The following is a 23,991-nucleotide window of genomic DNA, read 5'->3' as shown; positions in this document are numbered from 1 at the left end:
ATCTAAGTTTTAAAAAGCAGAAATAAATCTATTAAAGTGGAGGTAGAAGAGTGTTTGTTAAGACATTCTCGCATCAGGTGACTGTAATGTAAATAGAACGGGACTATATATACTGGCCCCAAATCGATCAATACATTTTCACAAGCAACCAAGACCTATATTTCGGTGTGTGTCTTTTGTATCTCGTTTAAATCTGCATATAAAACTGCACTGGTCCGTCAAGAATCGTAATGTTGTAAAAATAGCGTTGTCCAGAACTCATTTGAATAATTCACAATAGTTCCTGAATAATTTTATATTCCTAAACTTGAGGACTTTCTATTTCTCTCTTTATATACAATGTCTATTGCGACCATATTTACCAGCATACTTCTACGTGACAGATTTTACTACTGATTCTAATATTTCGAGGTGCCTATTCATGTGACTTAACTTATCCATTAAGATTTTACTTAATTCTTCTAAGATATCACCCGACCGACATGCCCCATGGGAAAAAGGCATAATTTCGTAAACATGTTTACTAATAATTATATTGTTTGTAACTGTCGTAACGTACTTAAGCATCTATTTATAGATCGTACGAAATTTGCGTTCTTTAATATCTCAGAATAGACCGTATGCACTTACGCCACCAACTAAATATAATCTGTATAATTTACAAATATGAATACAAAATAACAAAACTTATAAAATCATGTACCAGGATTTACAAAAAAAATATCGATATACATGGCATAATGTATTAAAATAAAAAACTATCTTCAAAGAAGCTAAAGTGGAAAGAACAAAATAAGATTAATTTTGTCAAAAACATTAGTTGTGATGAAATTGCTGAAATAAACAAGCACAACACAATATTGTTACAGAAGTAACAAAGAAATTATGAAGAATATAAATCATTTAGCTTCCAAACTATTTAATGAGTTAACTGAAAGAGATTCGAAGATAATGCGGTAATAACTAATAGCAATAACAAAAATGATTCTGATAACGTTGGTTCGAACGTCAAAGACATGCACCAAATGTTTTATTAGCAAGATCTCAAATCCCTGTCAATCAAACTAAAACTACGAACAAAATTAGAAAACCTGTAAGTAAATAACTGACAGCTTTTTATTAAAAAATATTAGGTTTAGAAAACAACGTCATTTTATCCCTACATTAACTACGCTAAATAAATACATTAAATGTTTAAATAAATATATTAAGGATGACAGCACTGATAAAATATGTATCGATAACGATGTCATACTGAACTCGCCATGGAGAGATTCTAGAATGCATTCAATACGTCAACGATAAAATTAACAATGAATATATCAAGTACACCTTACAATGACAAAATCAGCAATGAATATATCGAGTACACCTAACAATGATAAAATCAACAATGAATTTATCAAGTACATCTTACAATGACAAAATTAACAATGAATATATCGAGTACATCTTACAATGATAAAATTAACAATGAATTTATCAAGTACACCTTACAATGATAAAATTAACAATGAATTTATCAAGTACATCTTACAATGATAAAATCAACAATGAATATATCGAGTACACCTAACAATGATAAAATCAACAATGAATATATCAAGTACATCTTACAATGATAAAATTAACAATGAATTTATCAAGTACACCTTACAATGATAAAATTAACAATGAATTTATCAAGTACATCTTACAATGATAAAATCAACAATGACTTTATCAAGTACATCTTACAATGATAAAATCAGCAATGAATATATCAAGTACATCTTACAATGATAAAATTAACAATGAATTTATCAAGTACATCTTACAATGATAAAATTAACAATGAATTTATCAAGTACATCTTGCAATGATAAAATTAACAATGAATTTATCAAGTACATTTTACAATGATAAAATCAACAATGAATTTATCAAGTACACCTTACAATGATAAAATTAACAATGAATTTATCAAGTACATCTTACAATGATAAAATCAACAATGAATTTATCAAGTACATCTTACAATGATAAAATCAGCAATGAATATATCAAGTACATCTTACAATGATAAAATTAACAATGAATTTATCAAGTACATCTTACAATGATAAAATTAACAATGAATTTATCAAGTACATCTTGCAATGATAAAATTAACAATGAATTTATCAAGTACATTTTACAATGATAAAATCAACAATGAATTTATCAAGTACATCTTACAATGATAAAATCAACAATGAATATATCGAGTACATCTTACAATGATAAAATTAACAATGAATTTATCAAGTACATCTTACAATGATAAAATCAACAATGAATTTATCAAGTACATCTTACAAATAAAATTAACAATGAATATATCAAGCACATCTTACAATGATAAAATTAACAATGAACTTATCAAGTACATCTTACAATGATAAAATCAACAATGAATTTATCAAGTACATCTTACAAATAAAATCAACAATGAATATATCAAGTACATGTTACAATGATAAAATTAACAATGAACTTATCAAGTACATCTTACAATGATAAAATCAACAATGAATTTATCAAGTACATTTTACAATGATAAAATCAACAATGAATATATCAAGTACATGTTACAATGATAAAATTAACAATGAACTTATCAAGTACATCTTACAATGATAAAATCAACAATGAACTTATCAAGTACATCTTACAATGATAAAATCAACAATGAACTTATCAAGTACATCTTACAATGATAAAATCAACAATGAATATATCAAGTACATCTTACAAATAAAATTAACAATGAATTTATCAAGTACATCTTACAATGATAAAATTAAGAATGTATATGTTAAATACACCTCAGGAATAATCTCATATTTTTGTGTCTGGGAATGATAAGACCTATTTATAAGCGTGTTTATAAGTGTAGCGGGGATCCTAATTGTATCTGAAAGTTATCGTCGGAATAACAGTTTGAAGCTGTCTGTGTAATTATCCAATAACAATTTGAAGCTCTCTCTGTAATTATTCATGGCTATCTTAAATATCCGAAACACAATAATTCTCTATTTTAGTAACATAACCATGCCGGATTACAGATTGGATAGTCAGCAACGGATCTCAGATTTGCACTACATGTTCTTATGTCACGTGTTTAGGCTCGAATAAACAGTAACACAAGAAAGAGTGAAAACAACAAGCTTGGAAAAATACAATAACTTATTTCCCTGGAAAAATTATGTAAAATGAAGAAAAAAAATATGAACTTACGGCTTTATAGAATCAAATCCAAAATATTCCAAGAATAATCCAAGAATAACATTTTTGTCCTAATAACAAAATGTTCTACTGATTTCAAGTTCGAATCCCGACGAAGAATCCAAGATTGAAGACGATGACGTATGCTGCAATATGTAGTGTTGAAGTCTACAGTTCCTTCTAGAAACAAGAATTATCACTCCAGTTTCGGAAATCAAAATAAATTTCGTATAAGAACTGTCTTTTATTAGGAATCTCACAGGAGCAAATGTATTTCCAAGAAAAATAACACAATTAATCCTTTTGAATCCAAGTAATTTCAAATAACTCCAAACAGCACAACATACAACTTCCAGTTTAACAGCCCAGCTTCTACTGAGAATAATGTTCCAAAATAGAGATCATATGGTCTTCAAAAACGTAAACAAGAGGTCACGTGATCATCTTCTTGAAGCTTATAGAAAATAAGTACTTGTTAAAGATCACGTCTACCCAGTGTGACCCTGCCGGAAACCAATAATTTTACTCTAAGAAATATTTTTTTGTTGTTGTTTACATCTTAAACACGAAGTCCCATCATGACCTCGACAACAATCAGTCATTTTAAAATAAAGACAGAACTTGTTTACGTGGTTGCCACAGATTTTAAAACAAGGACATGATTTAGATCAATACCTGGTGTTTATAAACTAACAGTCAAGGTCAAATTATGTACTGAAAAATGTTTCATCTCTAGAAACAAAAATTAAAAATTAAAACTGACAAACAATTAAATTAAAACAAATATATATTAAAGCAGATATACGTAAATCAGATATACATAACAATGTTTTAACATAATTCCTGAAGTTCAGAAGAAAAACCCAAATTATTCTGGGTTTTGTTTGGGTTGTTTTTGCAATGCTTTTGATTCCGTTATGGTGTTATGACTGATTTGCTCAGAAATAATGTCAAGAACATTTTATTGTATCACATAATGTCTTACCTGATGTTTGCTAGAGAATATTCCAGTTTTTCAAACATTTAGCCAATCAGAAACTATAACATGGGCATTATTGTTCTTTAGTGATTTGGAATCACTCTTTCTAGGCACTAAGTGTCCGGCTGTGAAGATAGTTTTGTTAGATTTTAATGAAATTATCTGATTGCGAATATAGAGTTTTGTCTCTTCAACGTATCTCAAAGTTTTTATTTTATTGTATGCGGACGATATTGTAATAGTTGTAACTGATGCAGAATCTTTCCAAAACAATATGAACATGTTTTACGAGTATGTTTTACAAGCATGTTCAACCTTGGAAACTTATTAATAACTCTAAGAAACAAATCACGATATTTGGTACAGATAAAATGTATCCCTTTTAATTTAAACTTCGAAAGAGACTGTTTCTATTAGGACAGAATTTTATAGCAAAATTAATAAGATTAAAATTTCTCTAAATTGTATTAAAAGCAATTTTTTTAAAACTAAATTATACTGAAAGTAATTTTCTATAGATTGAGATTAAATCCATTTATTTCGGTATTACAATTATATACTATTTAATAAAGATTGCGCCTTATGAGCAAAATTCAAAACTCTATACATTTCCCTTGTATCATAAGTCAGCAAACACTATACTCGCTAAGTTGTGTAAGTTGCTGCATTCCGGATGCATGAAATCCCTGACTAAGCTATAAGCTCCACGCACTGACGTGGTTGAATTGTCTGCCTAATGACGTACACAGACCCAGACGAATGTCTGTAAGAAACGATGGAGCCTCACTTTGAGATTCTGGCGTTACACAAGAACTAGACGTATGTCCATATTTGGCCATGAGCTGAGAAACTATTGTAAAAAGCGTCGATCCGCGGACACTCCAGTCCATTCGTCAGAAACGCAAAGAGGCTTGTATCGTTACAGCATCCCGAAGTACCCTCGCATCGCCATATTCCCCAGAGGTAGCCATATCTACACCGTTATGAGTGTCATCCGCTTTGAAGAGAGCCCAGAACTCTTCCCCCCCCCCTCTCTCTCTCTCCCCATGGGCAAAGCCATTTCTTAACTGATGAATTCCATTTCATAAAATTTATGTATGTGCTGCGTTTAAGTATCATGGAGCTTTTTTTTCGAGAACTGTTCATTGCTTAACGCTTTGAGACAACTGACAACAGCAACGCATCTTCTATTTTAAAGAATACGCAACTTGCACTTCACTATCGATTTGCACTTATGTTTACTGTTTGGTCGTGGGGGGGGGGGGCTTGAAAATCCTCGACTAATTGAGTCCTTACGTACATCACCAAATTCCGATGCAGCATTCAGAACTGGATTGCAAACGAATCGATGTTTGGATCACTATTATACATGGGGAAAAAAAGAAACGGGTAAAAAACATTCCGATTTCTATTGGAAGAATCAATTTCGTTTAGCAGAATTTTATCTATAGGCCCTGAGCTCAAACGCTAAATTGACCAAACCATAAACGGCATATTATAAAGAATGGATTGCAAACGTTGCCCATCAGGACATCAATTTTCAAAGTTACTTAGTATATCTATATCAAAACACATATTTACCATAGTTCAAATTCAGACAGAGTTATCACAGACTCCTGGAAGAGGCAGGACAGTGTGGAAAATATACCACATCACAACAGAAAGTGTTACGCATGTGATTAAAACCACATTAGTGATGAAACTACGTTATGTTCATTTCTCCATTCTTTTCAAGTGAAAGCTCTCTACTTTGGAAACCTTACTTTTTATTAAATCATACGTAGTACAACTTGAACAACGGATTTCAATTGGAATTATTTCTACACTGGTAAAATTATTAAAATTCATTGTACAGTTATACATATTCTCGGAAATTATAATGAAGAAGTTTTACATAATTGATATTACAGTTATAACAATATTACACGGGATTATAAAGGAATATAAATACTCTGTTTATATACAGGCTATTTATTTGAATCGAATTTGTTTTCAGGCAGTTGGATATCAATTATATAATGCTTAAACTACATATAAATAGGTTGCACATGTGTGTAAGCATCCTCGTTCCGAGCTGCGATAGGTGTTACTTGTTACGAATCTATACTCTGAAAATAAGTAACAGAAAAAAGAGAGAAAGACAAGAAGCTTTGTAAAATTTATCAAATTATTTATTTCCCTAGAATACAAAAGTGAAAAAGAGAGAAAATAACTTACAGTATTGCGAATTAAATCCCAGAATAATCCACTAATTACAGAAACAAGTCCTTGTAATTTAAAGTCCTGAATAAAATTCAGTAAAAGTTCCGAAGAAGTCCCAAAACTGACGGCGATGACGTGTCTGTTATAGCTATTAGAGTGTTGATGTGTCAACAGTCTTTTGTTGAATCACAATAATATAATTCCAAGTTTGAATTCAGTATAAATTACAGTGAATGTCTTTATCCAAGAATTTTATCAGAGCACTTTTGTATTTTGCCGCACATGCCCTTCTGGGCGCACACGACGTAAATCCAATCAATCAATCATTCAACTTGAATTCAGTAACTTGAACAAAAAGGACTCCAGCCGAAAACTCCTGGTCAGAACTTATAATACAACTTAAAAGTGCTAACTGTTAAAGCACGAATGACCAAATCCTCACAATCACAAGATTATATAGTTCTCTATTTGACTTCAGGTCACAATTAGCATTTACTTTATATATAAAAAACCATTACCCAATGGAAACTAAGATTCTAGAATGACCTGATATTTACCAAATCAAAACCATGACCTGTACAATTTACTTAGGAAACTCCAAAACCTGACCCAAATCAACATATTTGCTTCTTTTATTAATAAAGATCCTGATATTAAGCTCATAAACATTGAGAATAATTTAGCTATGTATTTGTTGTTGACATAAAATTAAATAACCGAAATCATCAGGTCAAGCAGAAGTGAACTAAATTTTGGACAAGGTCGAGTCCAGCTTACAATATTACATTACAACTGCATGCAAAGAATTTTTTAAACTAACAAATGAACAATTAAATTAGATATGTGTAACATACTCATTAGAAAACTTTTGATAAAAATGATGTTTAAATGTTAATTTGTTTGTCTTTTCTCTTATGTTACCTGCGTGTGGCCTGAGATTTATATAAATTATAAAGGAATATTCGGTTTGGTTGTGTTTAATTATATGTGTGAAAAATAGCAAAGGTTTTAAACCAATTCTCGCAGATTAGAATCAATAGGGGTTGACTCGTTTTCGGAGGGCAGTTGTGTCTGGTTTTAAATTATGGCCGTTTCTTTTTAGTTGATTACATACAGAGCAGTAAAAAGGTCGGCCTTTACACAGTGGACAAAAACTACTACAGCATTTCAAATCCCATGGACTGTGCATCACGTTGTCGAACCGAAACGTCGTTCCAGTGCAAAAGTTTTGACTACTGCCCTGCAGTACAAATCTGTCAGCTGAGCAGGATGCTGACGCCTGATGGATCTCAGCTAAATGCCAACGAATCGTGCGATCATTATTCTCGTAAGTAAGAATCTTGTTTGTTATTTCCCATCTTCATATGAAACATTTCGAATTCAGCACTAAATATGATTAATTTTTGTAGCATATTTTTCTCATCATCAGAATGGTCGAAAGAATTTAGTTTTTAACCAAGTTTTTGTGCATATTTTGTAATAATAGCTACTATTTACTATCATGATACCAAATATTGGAGTGAAGAATTTGTTCAATGTATTGACCATGCGAGTCATATTCTCCACTACAACTCTCAAAATAGTATCTTAGCATTAATAATAGAGTGATCTTTAATCCAAAACCTTAGATATAGAATATGAGTCATATTGCATTTTAAAATTTAGTAATAACGTTTCAGTCAATAACACACATGTAATTCGAAGTTAAATTGTTGTTGTTGTGGGGTTTAACGCCATCTTTCTGCACATAATAGACTGTGCATGGCGGCCAGTATTAATGGTGGAGGAAGAACCCGGGAAAACCCCGGGAAGAACCACCGACCCACGAGAAGCTACTGGCAAGCTTTCTCACATACCCACATTGACCAAATCGTAGACTCGAACCCACGCAGACAGATGTTAGATGGCAGTGATCCGTAACGGTGAGCGCTTTAGATCATCGGTCACTCTGGGCCCATCGAAGTTAAATTAATTTCTTGGATACTAACTTATATAGTTTTCTGAAAATTGCATTTTTAAAGTACTTAAATCTTCGGGAACTGGTAAAAGGTCCTGTTGTTTTAATGGAAGGAACATTGCGTGTCGGGTCTTAAAATGTATAAACTGCAGACTCTTTGAATATATATATCTCATAATAAATAGTGAATGCAAGGTATCATAAAGCTAGCAAATGTATAAAATATTAATAGGTTATATGGTGTGAATAAATATTTAAAGGGCAAGATATGAAGATGAAGGTATATTGAGGCTTAACAATTGTAGGAAAACTGAACTTCTCCAAACGTACGAGCGATTGTATTTAAGCTGGGAGGGGCAGCACATTTTCGCAACGCTTTCCTTGGGTTTTAAATTCTTTATTTGCTGTCACCTGTGGTATTTGACTTGAGTTAGTCACATTCGTCAGGTCTAGAATACACATTGCTACTGCCATCAATGTCACAAAATTAAACAGCCACAAGTACAAGTGGACCAACAATTTATGCCATTATAGTTTACATATGCAAGTATACTAAAAAAGCATTTATGTATTTACAGAGGCTGTCAATAATCAAAATAATGTTGAAATCACTGTAAGTCAAGCTTTCATTGCTATTCGCGACCTGGTCTACAAGAATCTCCTGAACGTTTCCATACAGGCAGGCTCAATGGTAAGCGATCTCCTAAAATGTCTTTGTATAGTCACGCATTCAGGTCTTAATTATAGTTCAAACAGACCAAATAGTTTTAAAATGGACTGTATAATATAACAAATTTATAAGAACTATACATAGAATCATCATTTTTCGATTGCAAGAAATAGGTGAAGCATAAAAACACACACCATTCAGCACGCACCTTTTACCGGCAGACCTTTTTTCAAGGATAGTTGCTGAATATGTCCTCCCAAACAATTTATAGCCTTTGAAAACAGCATTTGGACGAGTTTTATTTTCTGGAATAAATACTGGAATGAATTGCATTAAGTAAAAAAAAGGCAGAAGTGTCAACCCATCTAAATGGGCGACAGCATTTGTATGTTTGTCGAAAGTTTTCATTATGAAGAAGAAAATATGTAAACGAAATTAAAACAAACATGTAATAAATTGCGTCTTTTATGAAAATGTGTCATTACAAGAGTGAGAGAGTTTGCTCAGACATATATCAGTGTAAATAAGTTAAAGAAATAATCTGTTGCAGACGTCATAATTGCATGGGTGATATTGAAGGAAGACGAGTGCCTTATTTAAGTGAAGATGCTATCATAAGAAATAAAATAAAATTGCTGTACTAGAAACGTTTGTCGTTCTTGTCATGTATCGTTCACTCTTTTTGTTTTAATCGCATCAGATGAATGTACAGTATTTTCATTCAATTTCACGCAATCCGGTATTCTTCTACAGCTAATGCTAAATAGTATTTTCGGTTATTTCACGCAATCCGGTATTCTTCTACAGCTAATGCTAAATAGTATTTACGGTCATTTCACGCAATCTGGTATTCTTCTACAGCTAATACTAAATAGTATTTACGGTCATTTCACGCAAGCATGTATTCTTCTACAGCTAAAGTAAATAGTATTTACGGTCATTTCACGCAATCCGGTATTCTTCTACAGCTAATGCTAAATAGTATTTACGGTCATTTCACGCAAGCATGTATTCTTCTACAGCTAATGCTAAATAGTATTTACGGTCATTTCACGCAAGCATGTATTCTTCTACAGCTAAACTAAATAGTATTTACGGTCATTTCACGCAATCCGGTGTTCTTCTACAGCTAATGCTAAATAGTATTTACGGTCATTTCACGCAAGCATTTATTCTTCTATAGCTAATTCTAAATAGTATTTACGGTCATTTCACGCAATCCGGTATTCTTCTACAGCTAATGCTAAATAGTATTTACGGTCATTTCACGCAAGCGTTTATTCTTCTACAGCTAATGCTAAATAGTATTTACGGTCATTTCACGCAATCCGGTGTTCTTCTACAGCTAATGCTAAATAGTATTTACGGTCATTTCACGCAATCTGGTATTCTTCTACAGCTAATACTAAATATTATTTACGGTCATTTCACGCAAGCGTTTATTCTTCTACAGCTAATGCTAAATAGTATTTACGGTCATTTCACGCAAGCATGTATTCTTCTACAGCTAAACTAAATAGTATTTACGGTCATTTCACGCAATCTGGTATTCTTCTACAGCTAATACTAAATATTATTTACGGTCATTTCACGCAAGCGTTTATTCTTCTACAGCTAATGCTAAATAGTATTTACGGTCATTTCACGCAAGCATGTATTCTTCTACAGCTAATACTAAATAGTATTTACGGTCATTTCACGCAAGCGTTTATTCTTCTACAGCTAATGCTAAATAGTATTTTCGGTTATTTCACGCAATCCGGTATTCTTCTACAGCTAATGCTAAATAGTATTTACGGTCATTTCACGCAATCTGGTATTCTTCTACATCTAATACTAAATATTATTTACGGTCATTTCACGCAAGCGTTTATTCTTCTACAGCTAATGCTAAATAGTATTTACGGTCATTTCACGCAAGCATGTATTCTTCTACAGCTAATACTAAATAGTATTTACGGTCATTTCACACAATCTGGTATTCTTCTGCAGCTAATGCTAAATATTATTTACGGTCATTTCACGCAAGCATGTATTCTTCTACCGCTAATTCTAAATAGTATTTACGGTCATTTCACGCAAGCATTTATTCTTCTACAGCTAATGCTAAATATTATTCACGGTCATTTCACGCAAGCATGTATTCGGCTACAGCTAATACTAAATAGTATTTACAGTCATTTTCACGCAAGCATGTATTCTTCTACAGCTAAACTAAATAGTATTTACAGTCATTTCACGCAAGCATGTATTCTTCTACAGCTAATACTAAATAGTATTTACGGTCATTTCACGCAAGTATTTATTCTTCTACAGCTAATGCTAAACAGTATTTACGGTCATTTCACGCAAGCATTTATTCTTTTACAGCTCATAGTATTTCCTGCAACGTCTTTTGCTTCTAACATGTTGCCGACAGATGTTAACAAGATTGTCGGCAGTAAGTAAACACTTTGTATATTATTTATTTATTATATAGTAATATTTTCTAGCCAAGTTTTAAATGTATCTCGGATGAGTCGAGTCGATATTCCAGCAGTCGTATTGATACTTAAAATGATAACTTTTACTGTTTAGCGTAGTATTGGCTCCGCCATGACTTTAATGTCATAATTTTAATGAATTTACATATATGTAACAATGAATTTTAGACGTGTAATTTACTTCAGGATATAAGAGGCGTCTATCAATACCGACTCGTACGTGGTAGTTCAACGTGCATTTTACTTCAGGGTGTTAAAGGTTCCGATCACTACCAACTCATACGGGGTAGTTCAACGTCTATTATACTTCAGGGTGTTAAAGGTTCCGATCACTACCAACTCATACGGGATTGTTCAACGTCTATTTTACTTCAGGGTGTTAAAGGCTCCGATCACTACCAACTCATACGGGATTGTTCAACGTCTATTTTACTTCAGGGTGTAAAAGGCTCCGATCATTCCAGCTCATACGGGGTAGTTCAATGTCTATTTTACTTCAGGGTGTTAAATGCTCTGATCACTACCAACTCATACGGGATTGTTCAATGTCTATTTTACTTCAGGGTGTTAAAGGCTCCGATCACTACCAACTCATACGGGATTGTTCAATGTCTATTTTACTTCAGGGTGTTAAAGGCTCCGATCACTACCAACTCATACGGAATTGTTCAATGTCTATTTTACTTCAGGGTGTTAAAGGCTCCGATCACTACCAACTCATACGGGATTGTTCAATGTCTATTTTACTTCAGGGTGTTAAAGGCTCCGATCACTACCAACTCATACGGGATTGTTCAACGTCTATTTTACTTCAGGGTGTAAAAGGCTCCGATCATTCCAGCTCATACGGGGTAGTTCAATGTCTATTTTACTTCAGGGTGTAAAAGGCTCCGATCATTCCAACTCAAACGGGATTGTTCAACGTCTATTTTACTTCAGGGTGTTAAATGCTCTGATCACTACCAACTCATACGGGGTAGTTCAATGTCTATTTTACTTCAGGGTGTAAAAGGCTCCGATCATTCCAACTCAAACGGGATTGTTCAACGTCTATTTTACTTCAGGGTGTTAAAGGCTCTGATCACTACCAACTCATACGGGGTAGTTCAACGTCTATTTTACTTCAGGGTGTTAAAGGTTCCGATCACTACCAACTCATACGGGATTGTTCAATGTCTATTTTACTTCAGGGTGTTAAAGGCTCCGATCACTACCAACTCATACGGGATTGTTCAACGTCTATTTTACTTCAGGGTGTTAAAGGTTCCGATCACTACCAACTCATACGGGGTAGTTCAACTTCTTTTTTATTTTACTTCAGGGTGTAAAAGGCTCCGATCATTCCAGCTCATACGGGGTAGTTCAATGTCTATTTTACTTCAGGGTGTAAAAGGCTCCGATCATTCCAACTCATACGGGATTGTTCAACGTCTATTTTACTTCAGGGTGTTAAAGGCTCCGATCACTACCAACTCATACGGGATTGTTCAATGTCTATTTTACTTCAGGGTGTAAAAGGCTCCGATCATTCCAACTCATACGGGATTGTTCAACGTCTATTTTACTTCAGGGTGTTAAAGGCTCCGATCACTACCAACTCATACGGGGTAGTTCAACGTCTATTTTACTTCAGTTTGTAAAAGGCTACGATCATTTGTTATGAGTCTATGCTCTTTAAATAAATAACAGAAAAGAGTGAAAGACAGCAAGCTTTGTAAAATTTAACAAATAATTTATTTCCCTAGAATACAAAGTGAAAATGAGAAAACGAACTTACGGTATTTCGAACTAAATCCCAAAATAATCCAAGAACTAGAGACACAAGTTCTAATAATATAAAGTCCTTAATAAAACTCAGTAAAAGTCCCGATGAAATCCAAAACTGAAGGGGATGACGTGACTGTGGTAGCTGATGGAGTGCAGATTTGTCAACAGTCTTTTCTCGAATCACAGTAATATAATTCTAGGTTTGAATTACTATAAATTCCAGTTAATGTCTTTATACAAGAATTTTATCAGAGCACATTTATATTTCCAGAGAAAATAATCACTTGAATTCAATAATTCCCCCCCCCCAAAAAAAAAGATTCCAGCCTAAAACTCCTGGTTACAACTTATACTACAACTTAAAAGTGCTAGACTTTAAAGCACGATTGCCAAGTCCTCAAATTACAAGAGTATGTAGTTCTTACTTGACCTCAGGTCACAATTAGGATTTTCTTTTGAAAAAACATTAACTAATGGAAAATAACCTTTTAGAATGATCCTGATGTTTACAAAATCAAAACCATAACCTGTAAAATTCAATTAGGAAACTCCCAAACTTTGACCCAAATCAACATATTTAATCCTTCTTGTTTACCTGTATAATCATCCTGATATTAAGCTCATACACATAGAGAATAATTTAGCTATGTATTAGTTGTTGACATAAAATTAAATTAAAAAAACTAAAAAAGTCAATCAGGTCAAGCAAAAATGAACACAATTTTGGACAAGGTCAAACCCAGCAAACAGTGTTACATTACAACAGCATGCAATTGAATAAATTATTTAAAAAAAAACAAAACAAACTATTTATCAGCTGAGTCTGAAGAGAAATGTATGATGAGATCTCTGAGCATGACGTCGCAGAGTGCAATTTCATCGTAAACAACAAGGTAGGCGACTGAAGTTGTGTTTTCGAAGAAATCAACCTTTTTTCTGTACAAGCAAGCACATCATGTCGAAATAGTTACATGGTTTATAAAATGAAGGTTACACCTACTTACTTCTTTAAGCAGTATATAGTAAAGTCATTAGGTGCTTTTGTATACAATGTCATCTATTTCCAGATATGAACCTTCTACACTTTACTGCCAATCGCCATAACGCAAACTACGCAACCAGCGACGCTCAGACTCAGGGTGGGTCTGTCGATCAGTGCGCAGCTCAGTGCATTAACCAAGGCTCATTCAACTGTCGGGGATTTTCATACTGTTATGACACGGGTGTATGTCAACTCAGCAAGACCCATCCTGATCAAAACCCACCCATGCTTCCAACACAAAGTAACCAATGTGACGTGTACGGAAGTAAGTCATTTACTCAAAATATATTATGATCTTAGTGGAAGCTTGTCCTTTTAAACTGGTGGTCATTGGAATTTCAGAACTCTGTCCCTATCCGTTTTATCAGAATTATTATCCATGATTACTGGAAAGACTTACATCCAAATATGTATATTTGACTCTAACAGATAATACGATAAGAAAACAGCAGCAACAACAAGATTAACAAAACCAACAAAACAAGAACAACAAATTCCTTGAACATTAGACAATCATCATTTTGTATGCTCTTGTAACACTGGACAACAAATTTTTACAAAAGTCATGTTACTGAAATAAAATTAGTCAATTCTTATCAATTTTTATGTGCTGAACACGAATATGACAGTCAAATTGCAAAATTGGCTCTAGTTTTTTTGTAATCTGCAAGAAATTAATGTTTACATAACGAAATGCATTCCAATAGTAAAAGGTCAACTGTAATAGCCTACCTATAAAAAATCAAGTCATTGACTACATCTTAGATTTCTTCGCCTGTCTCTTGTACAGCTGTTCGGGAGCATCTCTGAGGAGTGTCCAGCAGTAGTCAGCCAGCATTGTAGTGGACCATTTTCCCTGGTATCTTTGTTCCATTGTTGCGATATCTTGATGAAAACGTTCGCCGTGTTCATCACTAACAATACCACAGTTGCTAGGAAAGAAATCCAAATGGGAATGAAGGAAGTGAATCTTTAGAGACATATTGCAGCCAAGTTTCTTATACTTCATCAACATGTCTTCTACTAGTTCCTTATAGTTTTCTGCCCTAACATTTCCGAGGAAGTTTGTAGAAACTAGGCGAAAAGCATTCCATGCTTGTTTCGCGTCACCTTCCAGCAAGTTGTTGAACCGGTCATCTTTGAAAAGCTCTCGAATCTGAGGACCCACAAAAACTCCCTCTTTAATCTTTGCTTCGCTGAGTCGAGGGAATTTTTCATGCAGGTATCGGAATGCTGGCAAAGTCCGGTCAATGGCTTTCACGAAGTTCTTCATCAAGCCTAGTTTGATGTGAAGGGGTGGTAGCAAGATTTTCTGAGCCTCAACCAGAGCTGGGTGTTGGATATTCTTCTCTCCAATGGCTACATTCTGCCTGTGAGTCCATTCCTTCCTCATGTAGTGCATTTCCCTTGCTCGGCTATCCCACTCGCATAAGAAACACATGTATTTTGTATATCCTTGCTGCAGTCCCATTAAAAGGGCAACTACCTTCAAATCACCACAGAGGTGCCAGCTGTACTTGTTATACTCAATGGAATTCAGTAGCTGCCTTAAGTTATCGTATGTCTCTTTCATGTGGACAGCATACGCTACTGGAATAGATGGAAGAATGTTTCCATTGTGCAAAAGCACAGCCTTGAGACTCAGTTTCGAAGAGTCCACAAATAGTCTCCATTCTTGTGGGTCATGAGTGATTTTTAAAGCATTCATGAGGCCCTCAATATCGGAACAGAATATCAGATTACTTTCCTTTCTGAAGAAAGGCTCCAATTGCTGGTGGCGCTTTCGATATGCAGTAATTGTGACATCTTCTTCTAGAAGATTCCATTGTTGGAGTCTTGATCCAAGCAATTCTGCCTTGTTCTTTGATAAGTCCAAATCACGAATCAGGTCATTTAGTTCTTCCTGTGTTATTCTGTGTGGGGTTGATGATGCACCACAGTGAAAATCTGGATCACTGCATGCTGATGGACCAGGAGAAGAACAGGTCGACTCACCTTTGTCTTCGTCAGATGAATCAAGAGAATATTCTGCTGGAGGTTCTGGAATAGGAAGTCCCTCACCATGTGGAACTGGTCTCAATGCAGACGGAATGTTTGGGTAGACTATTCTCGACTTCTTTCGCTTCGTTATTCCGCCGGAAAGAGGAGGAACCAAGCAGAAGTAACAGTCATTTAGGTGGTTGCTTGGCTCTCTCCACACCATTGGGACTGCAAACGGCATTGATGACCTTTTGCAATTCAACCACTGTGAAAGCTGTGTTGTACATGTAGCACAGCATATATGCGGAGCCCAAGGCTTGTCTTGGTCACCAACCTTGCATCCGAAGTAAAGATGATATGCCTTCTTCACTTGAGAATTGATACTTTTCTTCTGGTTGGCAAATGTCACTTCCCCACAAATATAGCAAAAATTGTCCGCGGTATTAACACACTTTCGAGGCATTACTGTTCTTTATTGTACGTAAATGGATAAAATAATAAGTTTTATGTAACAGTAGCTTGAACTGTCTCGCACAACGTCTAAAATATTTTAAATGCTGAACCTATCTGATTGGGCTTTATATAGTACACTGCTTACGTCAGCTTCAGCAGCCGCCTGGCATTAGTATAATAGGCCTACACATGTATAGTACACTGCTGACGTCAACTTACTTCAGCAGCCGCATGGCATTAGTATTGCATTGCATCAGAAAATGATGCAATCAACTGTGGATGATGTGAGCATGATGGTATTATGCAATGTTACATCATTATTCCGGATGTTGCTGCAGTCCTACTGGAGAAATTTACACAGTGAAACATAGAAAATGAGGTATATGAATATCTTCAAAACGAGAGCCAATACAAATTTTTCACGGTTATATTCGTGTTCGGCACACCAAAATACTACAGATTAGGGCCTTTTCAAGTCAGTAATGATTTCACTGTTGACCAGTGTTTGTATTTTTCATATGTATTACTTTAAAAAGAAGTAATGCCACCACAAAACATTTATGTTTATATATATGTGTGTCATTATTATATAGAACACTGATAACATTTTCATACGTTGCAAGGAAATTACCTGGACAGCTATGTCGCCTCCCCTGGTATGATACCGATCACGATGCATGATACGGCAGTGACGAACGTACTTGATGTCAATTCGTGCGCCCGTCAATGCACCAACTATAACGCCTACACCTGCAAGTCTTTCGATTACTGTCCGGGCACAATGAACTGCTATCTAAGGAAGAGCCGTGCCCTGATTGTGTCACCAGTATCCCTTACAGCTAGTGGACAATGCTCCCATTATAAACGTGAGTGCTTTAATTTTCATGCTGATTTAATAGCGAGTCCTGGAATAAATGCTTAGAATATTAACAGGGTGCCATATTACTGTCACTTCTTCTTAACAGGCGGACTTTTCTGCAAAACTAACGATTTTGGAATATATTAGGTCACATGACACTGAAAATATCTTGTAAAACAGTTTAATATTGACAGCACGTGCAAGTGTAATAACTTATATATCGACATATCGTTTCAGCACGTGCAGTTGTAATAATTTATATATACATACCGTTTACATACGTGAAGTTGTGATACTTTATATATCGAAATAACGTTTCAGTCTATGCAGTTGTAATAATTTACATACATACATATCGTTTACGTACATGCAGTTGTAATAATATACACAAAGACAAACCGTTTCAGTACGTGTAGTTGTAACAATTTACATACAGACATACCGTTTCGGTACGTGTAGTTGTAACAATTTACATACAGACATATCGTTTCAGTACGTGTAGTTGTAATAATTTACATACAGACATCCCGTTTCAGTACGTGTAGTTTAACAATTTACATACAGACATATCGTTTCAGTACGTGTAGTTGTAACAATTTACATACAGACATACCGTTTCAGTACGTGTAGTTGTAACAGTTTACATACAGACATCCCGTTTCAGTACGTATAGTTGTAACAATTTACATACAGACATCCCGTTTCAGTACGTGTAGTTGTAACAATTTACTTACAGACATCCCGTTTCAGTACGTGTAGTTGTAACAATTTACATACAGACATACCGTTTCAGTACGTGCAGTCTATGTATGTTTTAAGGCTTGTGTGTCTCTAATTTTAGGTCGACCCTCAATGATGGCTGCATAATATTTTTAAGTTGACGTTGACAGTTTATATAAAAAGACCACTACAACCAGCCAAACTCTCTAATGAGACCATTTTGTTCACCAACAATACATCAGTTTAACTCAGTGGACATCGACAATTGTTTAACTCGACAGCTGGGTCATTTTGTTTACCAACAGTGAAACAGACTAATATAGTGACAATCGTTCTTATTATTTTAATTTAGAAATTGTGTTTTGTTTTTGTGGTATCCTGATGAGTCCTTAAACGACTCATTATTTTGTTGGCTAAATATCCCAAATTCTACGTAATGTTGTTTACTAATTTAAGTAATACAAGTCTTGTTAAAGATTCTGCCTATGTGATAGGATATCGCCCGTCATTGGATGACACCTTTACTTCCATTTACAATTCAGTTTTCATTCATAGGAAATTATCTTAGTGACTTCACGTTATCTTCAACTGCACAACCAATAACGGTCGGCCAGAACTTGCTGTTTGCTAATGTTACCGTAGAAGACTGCTCTAAGCTGTGCGTAGAAAATTCTGGAAGTGATTGCAAAAGCTTTGCCTTCTGTGGCGCCACATCATCTTGCCGAATTCTGTCCTCCCAGACAGCGTCCAATTCAGGGACAACTCAGCCACTACAAGGATGCGATCTCTACACACGTAATTAAATCACGTATTTCTTGATGATAAATCCTGCTGAAGAACCGTAAGCTACTTTAATCATCAAATAAGTTTTATTCATGTTTGGTTCTTTATACTTTAGATTCTCTCGGTGTTTTATTAGCGGTAGGTCCTTTATACAGTAGATTCTCTCGGTGTTTTATTAGCGGTAGGTCCTTTATACATTCGATTCTCTCGGTGTTTTATTAGCGGTAGGTCCTTTATACATTCGATTCTCTCGGTGTTTTATTAGCGGTAGGTCCTTTATACATTCGATTCTCTCGGTGTTTTATTAGCGGTAGGTCCTTTATACATTCGATTCTCTCGGTGTTTTATTAGCGGTAGGTCCTTTATACATTCGATTCTCTCGGTGTTTTATTAGCGTTAGGTCCTTTATACAGTAGATTATCGGTGTTTTATTAGCGTTACGTCCTTTATACAGTAGATTCTCTCCGTTATTTAATTAGCGGTAGGTCCTTTATACTTTAGATTCTCTCTGTGTTTTATTAGCGTTGGGTCCCTTATACAGTAGATCCCCTCGGTGTTTTATTAGCGTTAGGTCCTTTATACAGTAGATTCTCTCATTGTTTTATTAGCGTTAGGTCCATTATACAGTAGCTTATCTCGGTGTTTTATTAGCGTTACGTCCTTTATACTTTAGATTCTCTCGGTGTTTTAATAGCGTTAGGTCCTTTATACAATAGATTCTCTCGGTGTTTTATTAGCGTTGGGTCCCTTATACAGTAGATTCTCTAGGTGTTTTATTAGCGTTAGGTCCTTTGTACATTAGATTCTCTAGGTGTTTTATTAGCGTTAGGTCCTTTGTACATTAGATTCTCTAGGTGTTTTATTAGAGTTAGGTCCTTTATACAGTATATTCTCTCTGTGTTTTATTAGCGTTACGTCCTTTGTACATTAGATTCTCACAGTGTTTTATTATTGTTTGGTCCATTATACATTAGATACTGTTTTATTAGCGGTAGGTCCTTTATACAGTAGATTCTCTCTATGTTTTATTAGCGTTAGGTCCTTTGTACAGCAGATTCTGTCTCTGTTTTATTAGCGTTAGGTCTTTTATAAAGTATATTCTTTCTGTGTTTTATTAGCGTTAAGTCCTTTATACATTAGATACTCTCTGTGTTTTATTAGCGGTAGGTCCTTTATACAGTAGATTCTCTCTATGTTTTATTAACGTTAGGTCCTTTATACAGCATATTCTGTCTCTGTTTTATTAGCGTTAGGTCTTTTATAAAGTATATTCTTTCTGTGTTCTATTAGCGTTAGGTCCTTTGTACAGCAGATTCTGTCTCTGTTTTATTAGCGTTAGGTCTTTTATAACGTAGATTCTCTCAGCGTCCTTTGTACATTAGATACTCTCTGTGTTTTATTAGCGTTATGTCCTTTGTACGGTAGATTCTCTTGGTGTTTTATTATCGTTAGGTTCTTTATACAGTAGATTGACTATGTGTTTTACTAGCCTTAAGTCCTTTATACAGTAGATTTTCGCATTTTGTAGTTAAAGTTAAATCCTTTATCAAGTAGATTCTCTCAGTGTTTATAATTTGTGCTACTTGAAGTCTTAAGCGTTTCTATAGATTGTCTTTGCGGTTTAAAATATATTTATATATGATTAAAGTTTTATGAAAGGTAATACCGTAACCATCATCAAAAGTTATAATTCAAGGGCATTTAACATTTTCTTCCTTAGAAAAACCAAGGTTAGATCTTTAAAATATCCACGGATGGTCTCTCGGGGTCATATTAGATGCATACCAAATTGAGGAATTAATGTAATGCATAAACGTGTAAACTGGGATGGAGGAGCAGCCGGGCAGGCCCTCCCCTATTTAAAAATTAGCGCTATTCGACCAGAATGTTTTATAGAGTACTTTTTTAGAGTAAGATAGTTACGATTATGCTATGAAAACGCATCAAACGCAAAAGTTTTTGAGGCCTTCGCCACACCGGTCCCATGTGTTCAATATCACAGACCTCTTGCCTTCTTGCTTACCTACAATCCCCAACGGTATTCCCAGATTCACCCCCAATGTATTACGTAATTGCCATTACCCGTTTAAGTCGTAAGTTGGATTTTGTCAGTGAAACATTATTTGTAGTTTCAAACCATATTTAAAAAGAACATAATTCCATAACTCTGATCAGTGACATCATAAATTGTGTTTATTTAATATCTTTGCTCTTTCTATTATTGTTTCAATTCTTACAGGCCAGTATGTCCAGTCCTCATCGAGCCCATTGACTAGTAATACAGTTGAACAAGTGACCACCGGTTATAACGGAGGTAAGTCCCAGCAAAAAGTGTAAAAAGAACATAACATCAGAGTGAAAAATATATATTAAAGCGAACACTTTCGCATCAAGTTTATAGTCAGACAGCAAATATAAACTTGTACACCAATGATATGAAAATTCTGGCAGAAATAGAATACTGAACTCAGTCGTCAGGGCAATTAATCACTCGAGTCCTTGCGACTGTAAAGAAACACTTGGGCCAAATGAAAATTCAATATCAACATCTATGTGCTTTATTTCATTTCTTCAGGTACGGAAAATGGAATAGGCTGAGAAACAGTACTAGTGTGTACCATTTTTTCACGATTCGACAACATGATCATTTTAATGATAAAGTAGTAATATTTTCATCTTCGCTATCTAAGTTTCCGATATGCTAGCACTGTCTACACCATGGCGGATCAAGCAGATATTTCTGTGCCTCGGGTTTGTGAATTTAATTGGATGCAGCGGCAAGCCACCGCATCCAATCCAATTAAAATTAAGTTGTTCATATTTGAACTCTGTTCCTACATTTTTGAGACGGGGGGGGGGGGAGCACACAACTTGAATGGGCTCATAAATAAGCAATTTTCCACTGCTGGTCCGTGTTTATACAAATACCTTTCACTCAAATACACCTGTATTGGCTTCTCTCTGGTGCATAGTCATACTTTCGATGTTAAAGTTAGAAAGTATCCTTCTGAAGTTAATTGCCTCCACAATTTTCGGCCGATGCACAATGCACCGCTGTTACACGCTATTGGTTAGGGAGGCAACTCATGAAATCGTTTTCTAACGATTTTAGACAAACGGACACATGGTATAACGTTTACACTTAAGGTATAACTCTTAGATTATTTTGTCCTTGCCATTACATCATACGCGGATTTGATTTATTTATATTTGATTTATTTATAGAATTCTGTTCAAAACTTAAACGTTCTATTTATTTCTCCTTCTTGTTCAGCGGCCATGGCTGGAATTGCTATAGGAATGTTCATTCCCGGAATGGTATTGGGTGCGGCCCTGTTGTATTTCCTGCGAACGAAGAAACTTGTGGAGCGGGAGCAGTTCAACATGAGCACCGTTAATACGTCTCATGGCAAAAGCGATGATGATGAAGACCAAGGAAATTTGGGCTATGACAATATTAACTACGATAATAACCAATATGACACACCGCACGGAAACGAGGGCTAATTAATATACACTTGAAATGACATTATTTATATCGTAAAACTAATGCAAAAAATCATCTGCTGACAAGAATAGTTTCACAAAGTTCTGAAATTGTTTTCATCTTCCAGAAATAATCTTTTTCATGCATGGACTCCGTGGATACCAAATGATATGCTGTTAATTCACTATTTTTCGTGGGGTACATATTTTTGTGGATTTCTTGGTAGCTACTAACCGCATATTTGAATAATAAACTATCAAGTATTCTTCCATGGACGAGCAATTCCTAAATGAATACATTTAAGCGCCCTAGAAAATGTCATTTTTCAAAACCCACGAAAAATGATACCACAGAAGATTTTGGAATTCGCAGAGTTTGAGCAATTGGTATCTCTCAGATGAAAAAGTCTTTCAGAGATTAAATACATTTTAACCAAGTGTTTTTCAGACAAAAAAAAATTTTTTAAACACTGAGAGTCATAATTTCCATCACATGACATTTATTTTCCTTTATTTTTGTTTTTCTTAAAGGCTCCAAATGCGGAGATCAATCACAACATGTTTCTATATGATAATCATTGATGGTAGCGTATGTTTTGCATACTTGACAAGAACCGTTGTACTCGCTTATAATTCAAGTTCAACTGTAAAAACAGGCCCTGATCTGTCGATGCATGATGCGCGGGAAGATCATAGTCTTATTTGTTTGTTATGCTCATTAGTCATAAGAGACTGCATAAACCCAGATCTGTGAGCGCATTATGGGACAGCAGATTTGTGTCTGTGAATTTAACAGTTGGATTCGACTTATAAGCGAGTACATACGGTAACTTCAAGCGACATAATGGATAATAGATTTATATACATAAAATTCCAGTACAAGTTTATATTTCCCCTGATCGCATATAAAACACTGATAAAAAGGACATCAAATAAAATTTAGTTTCAAAGTAAGGGGTAATAATTAAACAAAATAACATATCTTAAACTTGGCAATTTTTTATACTCACACAATGCCTAATGTTAAATCCCTCACTTGAATAATACAAAAACTCCATTGTTGATTTGAATGGTTCAAGATCGTACTCGGGGTATCAAATATGCGTACTGTATTATTTATCTTGCAATTTTTGAAAATAAAGCAATGCTCACTCCAGTGCTTATATTTTTTCACCAGATATACAGACATAAGGATATAGACAATATATAGAAAGACAGATGCATCTGCTTGTGTGTCTGATCGGAAATGAAAATAACTGGCATTCAGACATGTCAAGTCTTTATAGCGTATTCATTCCATGAATACCGTTACTGTACTGGATGCCAGACGATAGGGATTTTAATTATTCATTCCATGAATACCG

The 23,991-nt window shown here is 34.7% G+C and overlaps 1 protein-coding gene across 1 annotated transcript in view; it reads left to right on the top strand.

Moving 5' to 3' along the window:
• LOC149806495 (uncharacterized) overlaps window positions 1–23,783 on the top strand; it is a 98,407-nt gene extending 74,624 nt beyond the window's left edge. The window contains exons 24-31 of the mRNA XM_089953875.1: window positions 7,530–7,754; window positions 8,963–9,075; window positions 11,425–11,494; window positions 14,372–14,611; window positions 17,403–17,645; window positions 18,914–19,153; window positions 21,381–21,455; window positions 22,416–23,783. Of these exons, the coding sequence (XP_089810001.1) occupies window positions 7,530–7,754; window positions 8,963–9,075; window positions 11,425–11,494; window positions 14,372–14,611; window positions 17,403–17,645; window positions 18,914–19,153; window positions 21,381–21,455; window positions 22,416–22,648 (1,439 nt within the window). The 3' untranslated portion in view covers window positions 22,649–23,783. The remainder of the gene's footprint in view (window positions 1–7,529; window positions 7,755–8,962; window positions 9,076–11,424; window positions 11,495–14,371; window positions 14,612–17,402; window positions 17,646–18,913; window positions 19,154–21,380; window positions 21,456–22,415) is intronic.
• Window positions 23,784–23,991: the final 208 nt, after the last annotated feature.

This window comes from Sinohyriopsis cumingii, chromosome 1, assembly GCF_028554795.1.
Source record: "Sinohyriopsis cumingii isolate HCF-2022 chromosome 1, ASM2855479v2, whole genome shotgun sequence".
Lineage (NCBI taxonomy): Eukaryota > Metazoa > Mollusca > Bivalvia > Unionida > Unionidae > Sinohyriopsis > Sinohyriopsis cumingii.
The sequence above is the reverse complement of the archived record's forward strand: the minus strand, read 5'-3'. Positions and strand labels throughout refer to the sequence as shown.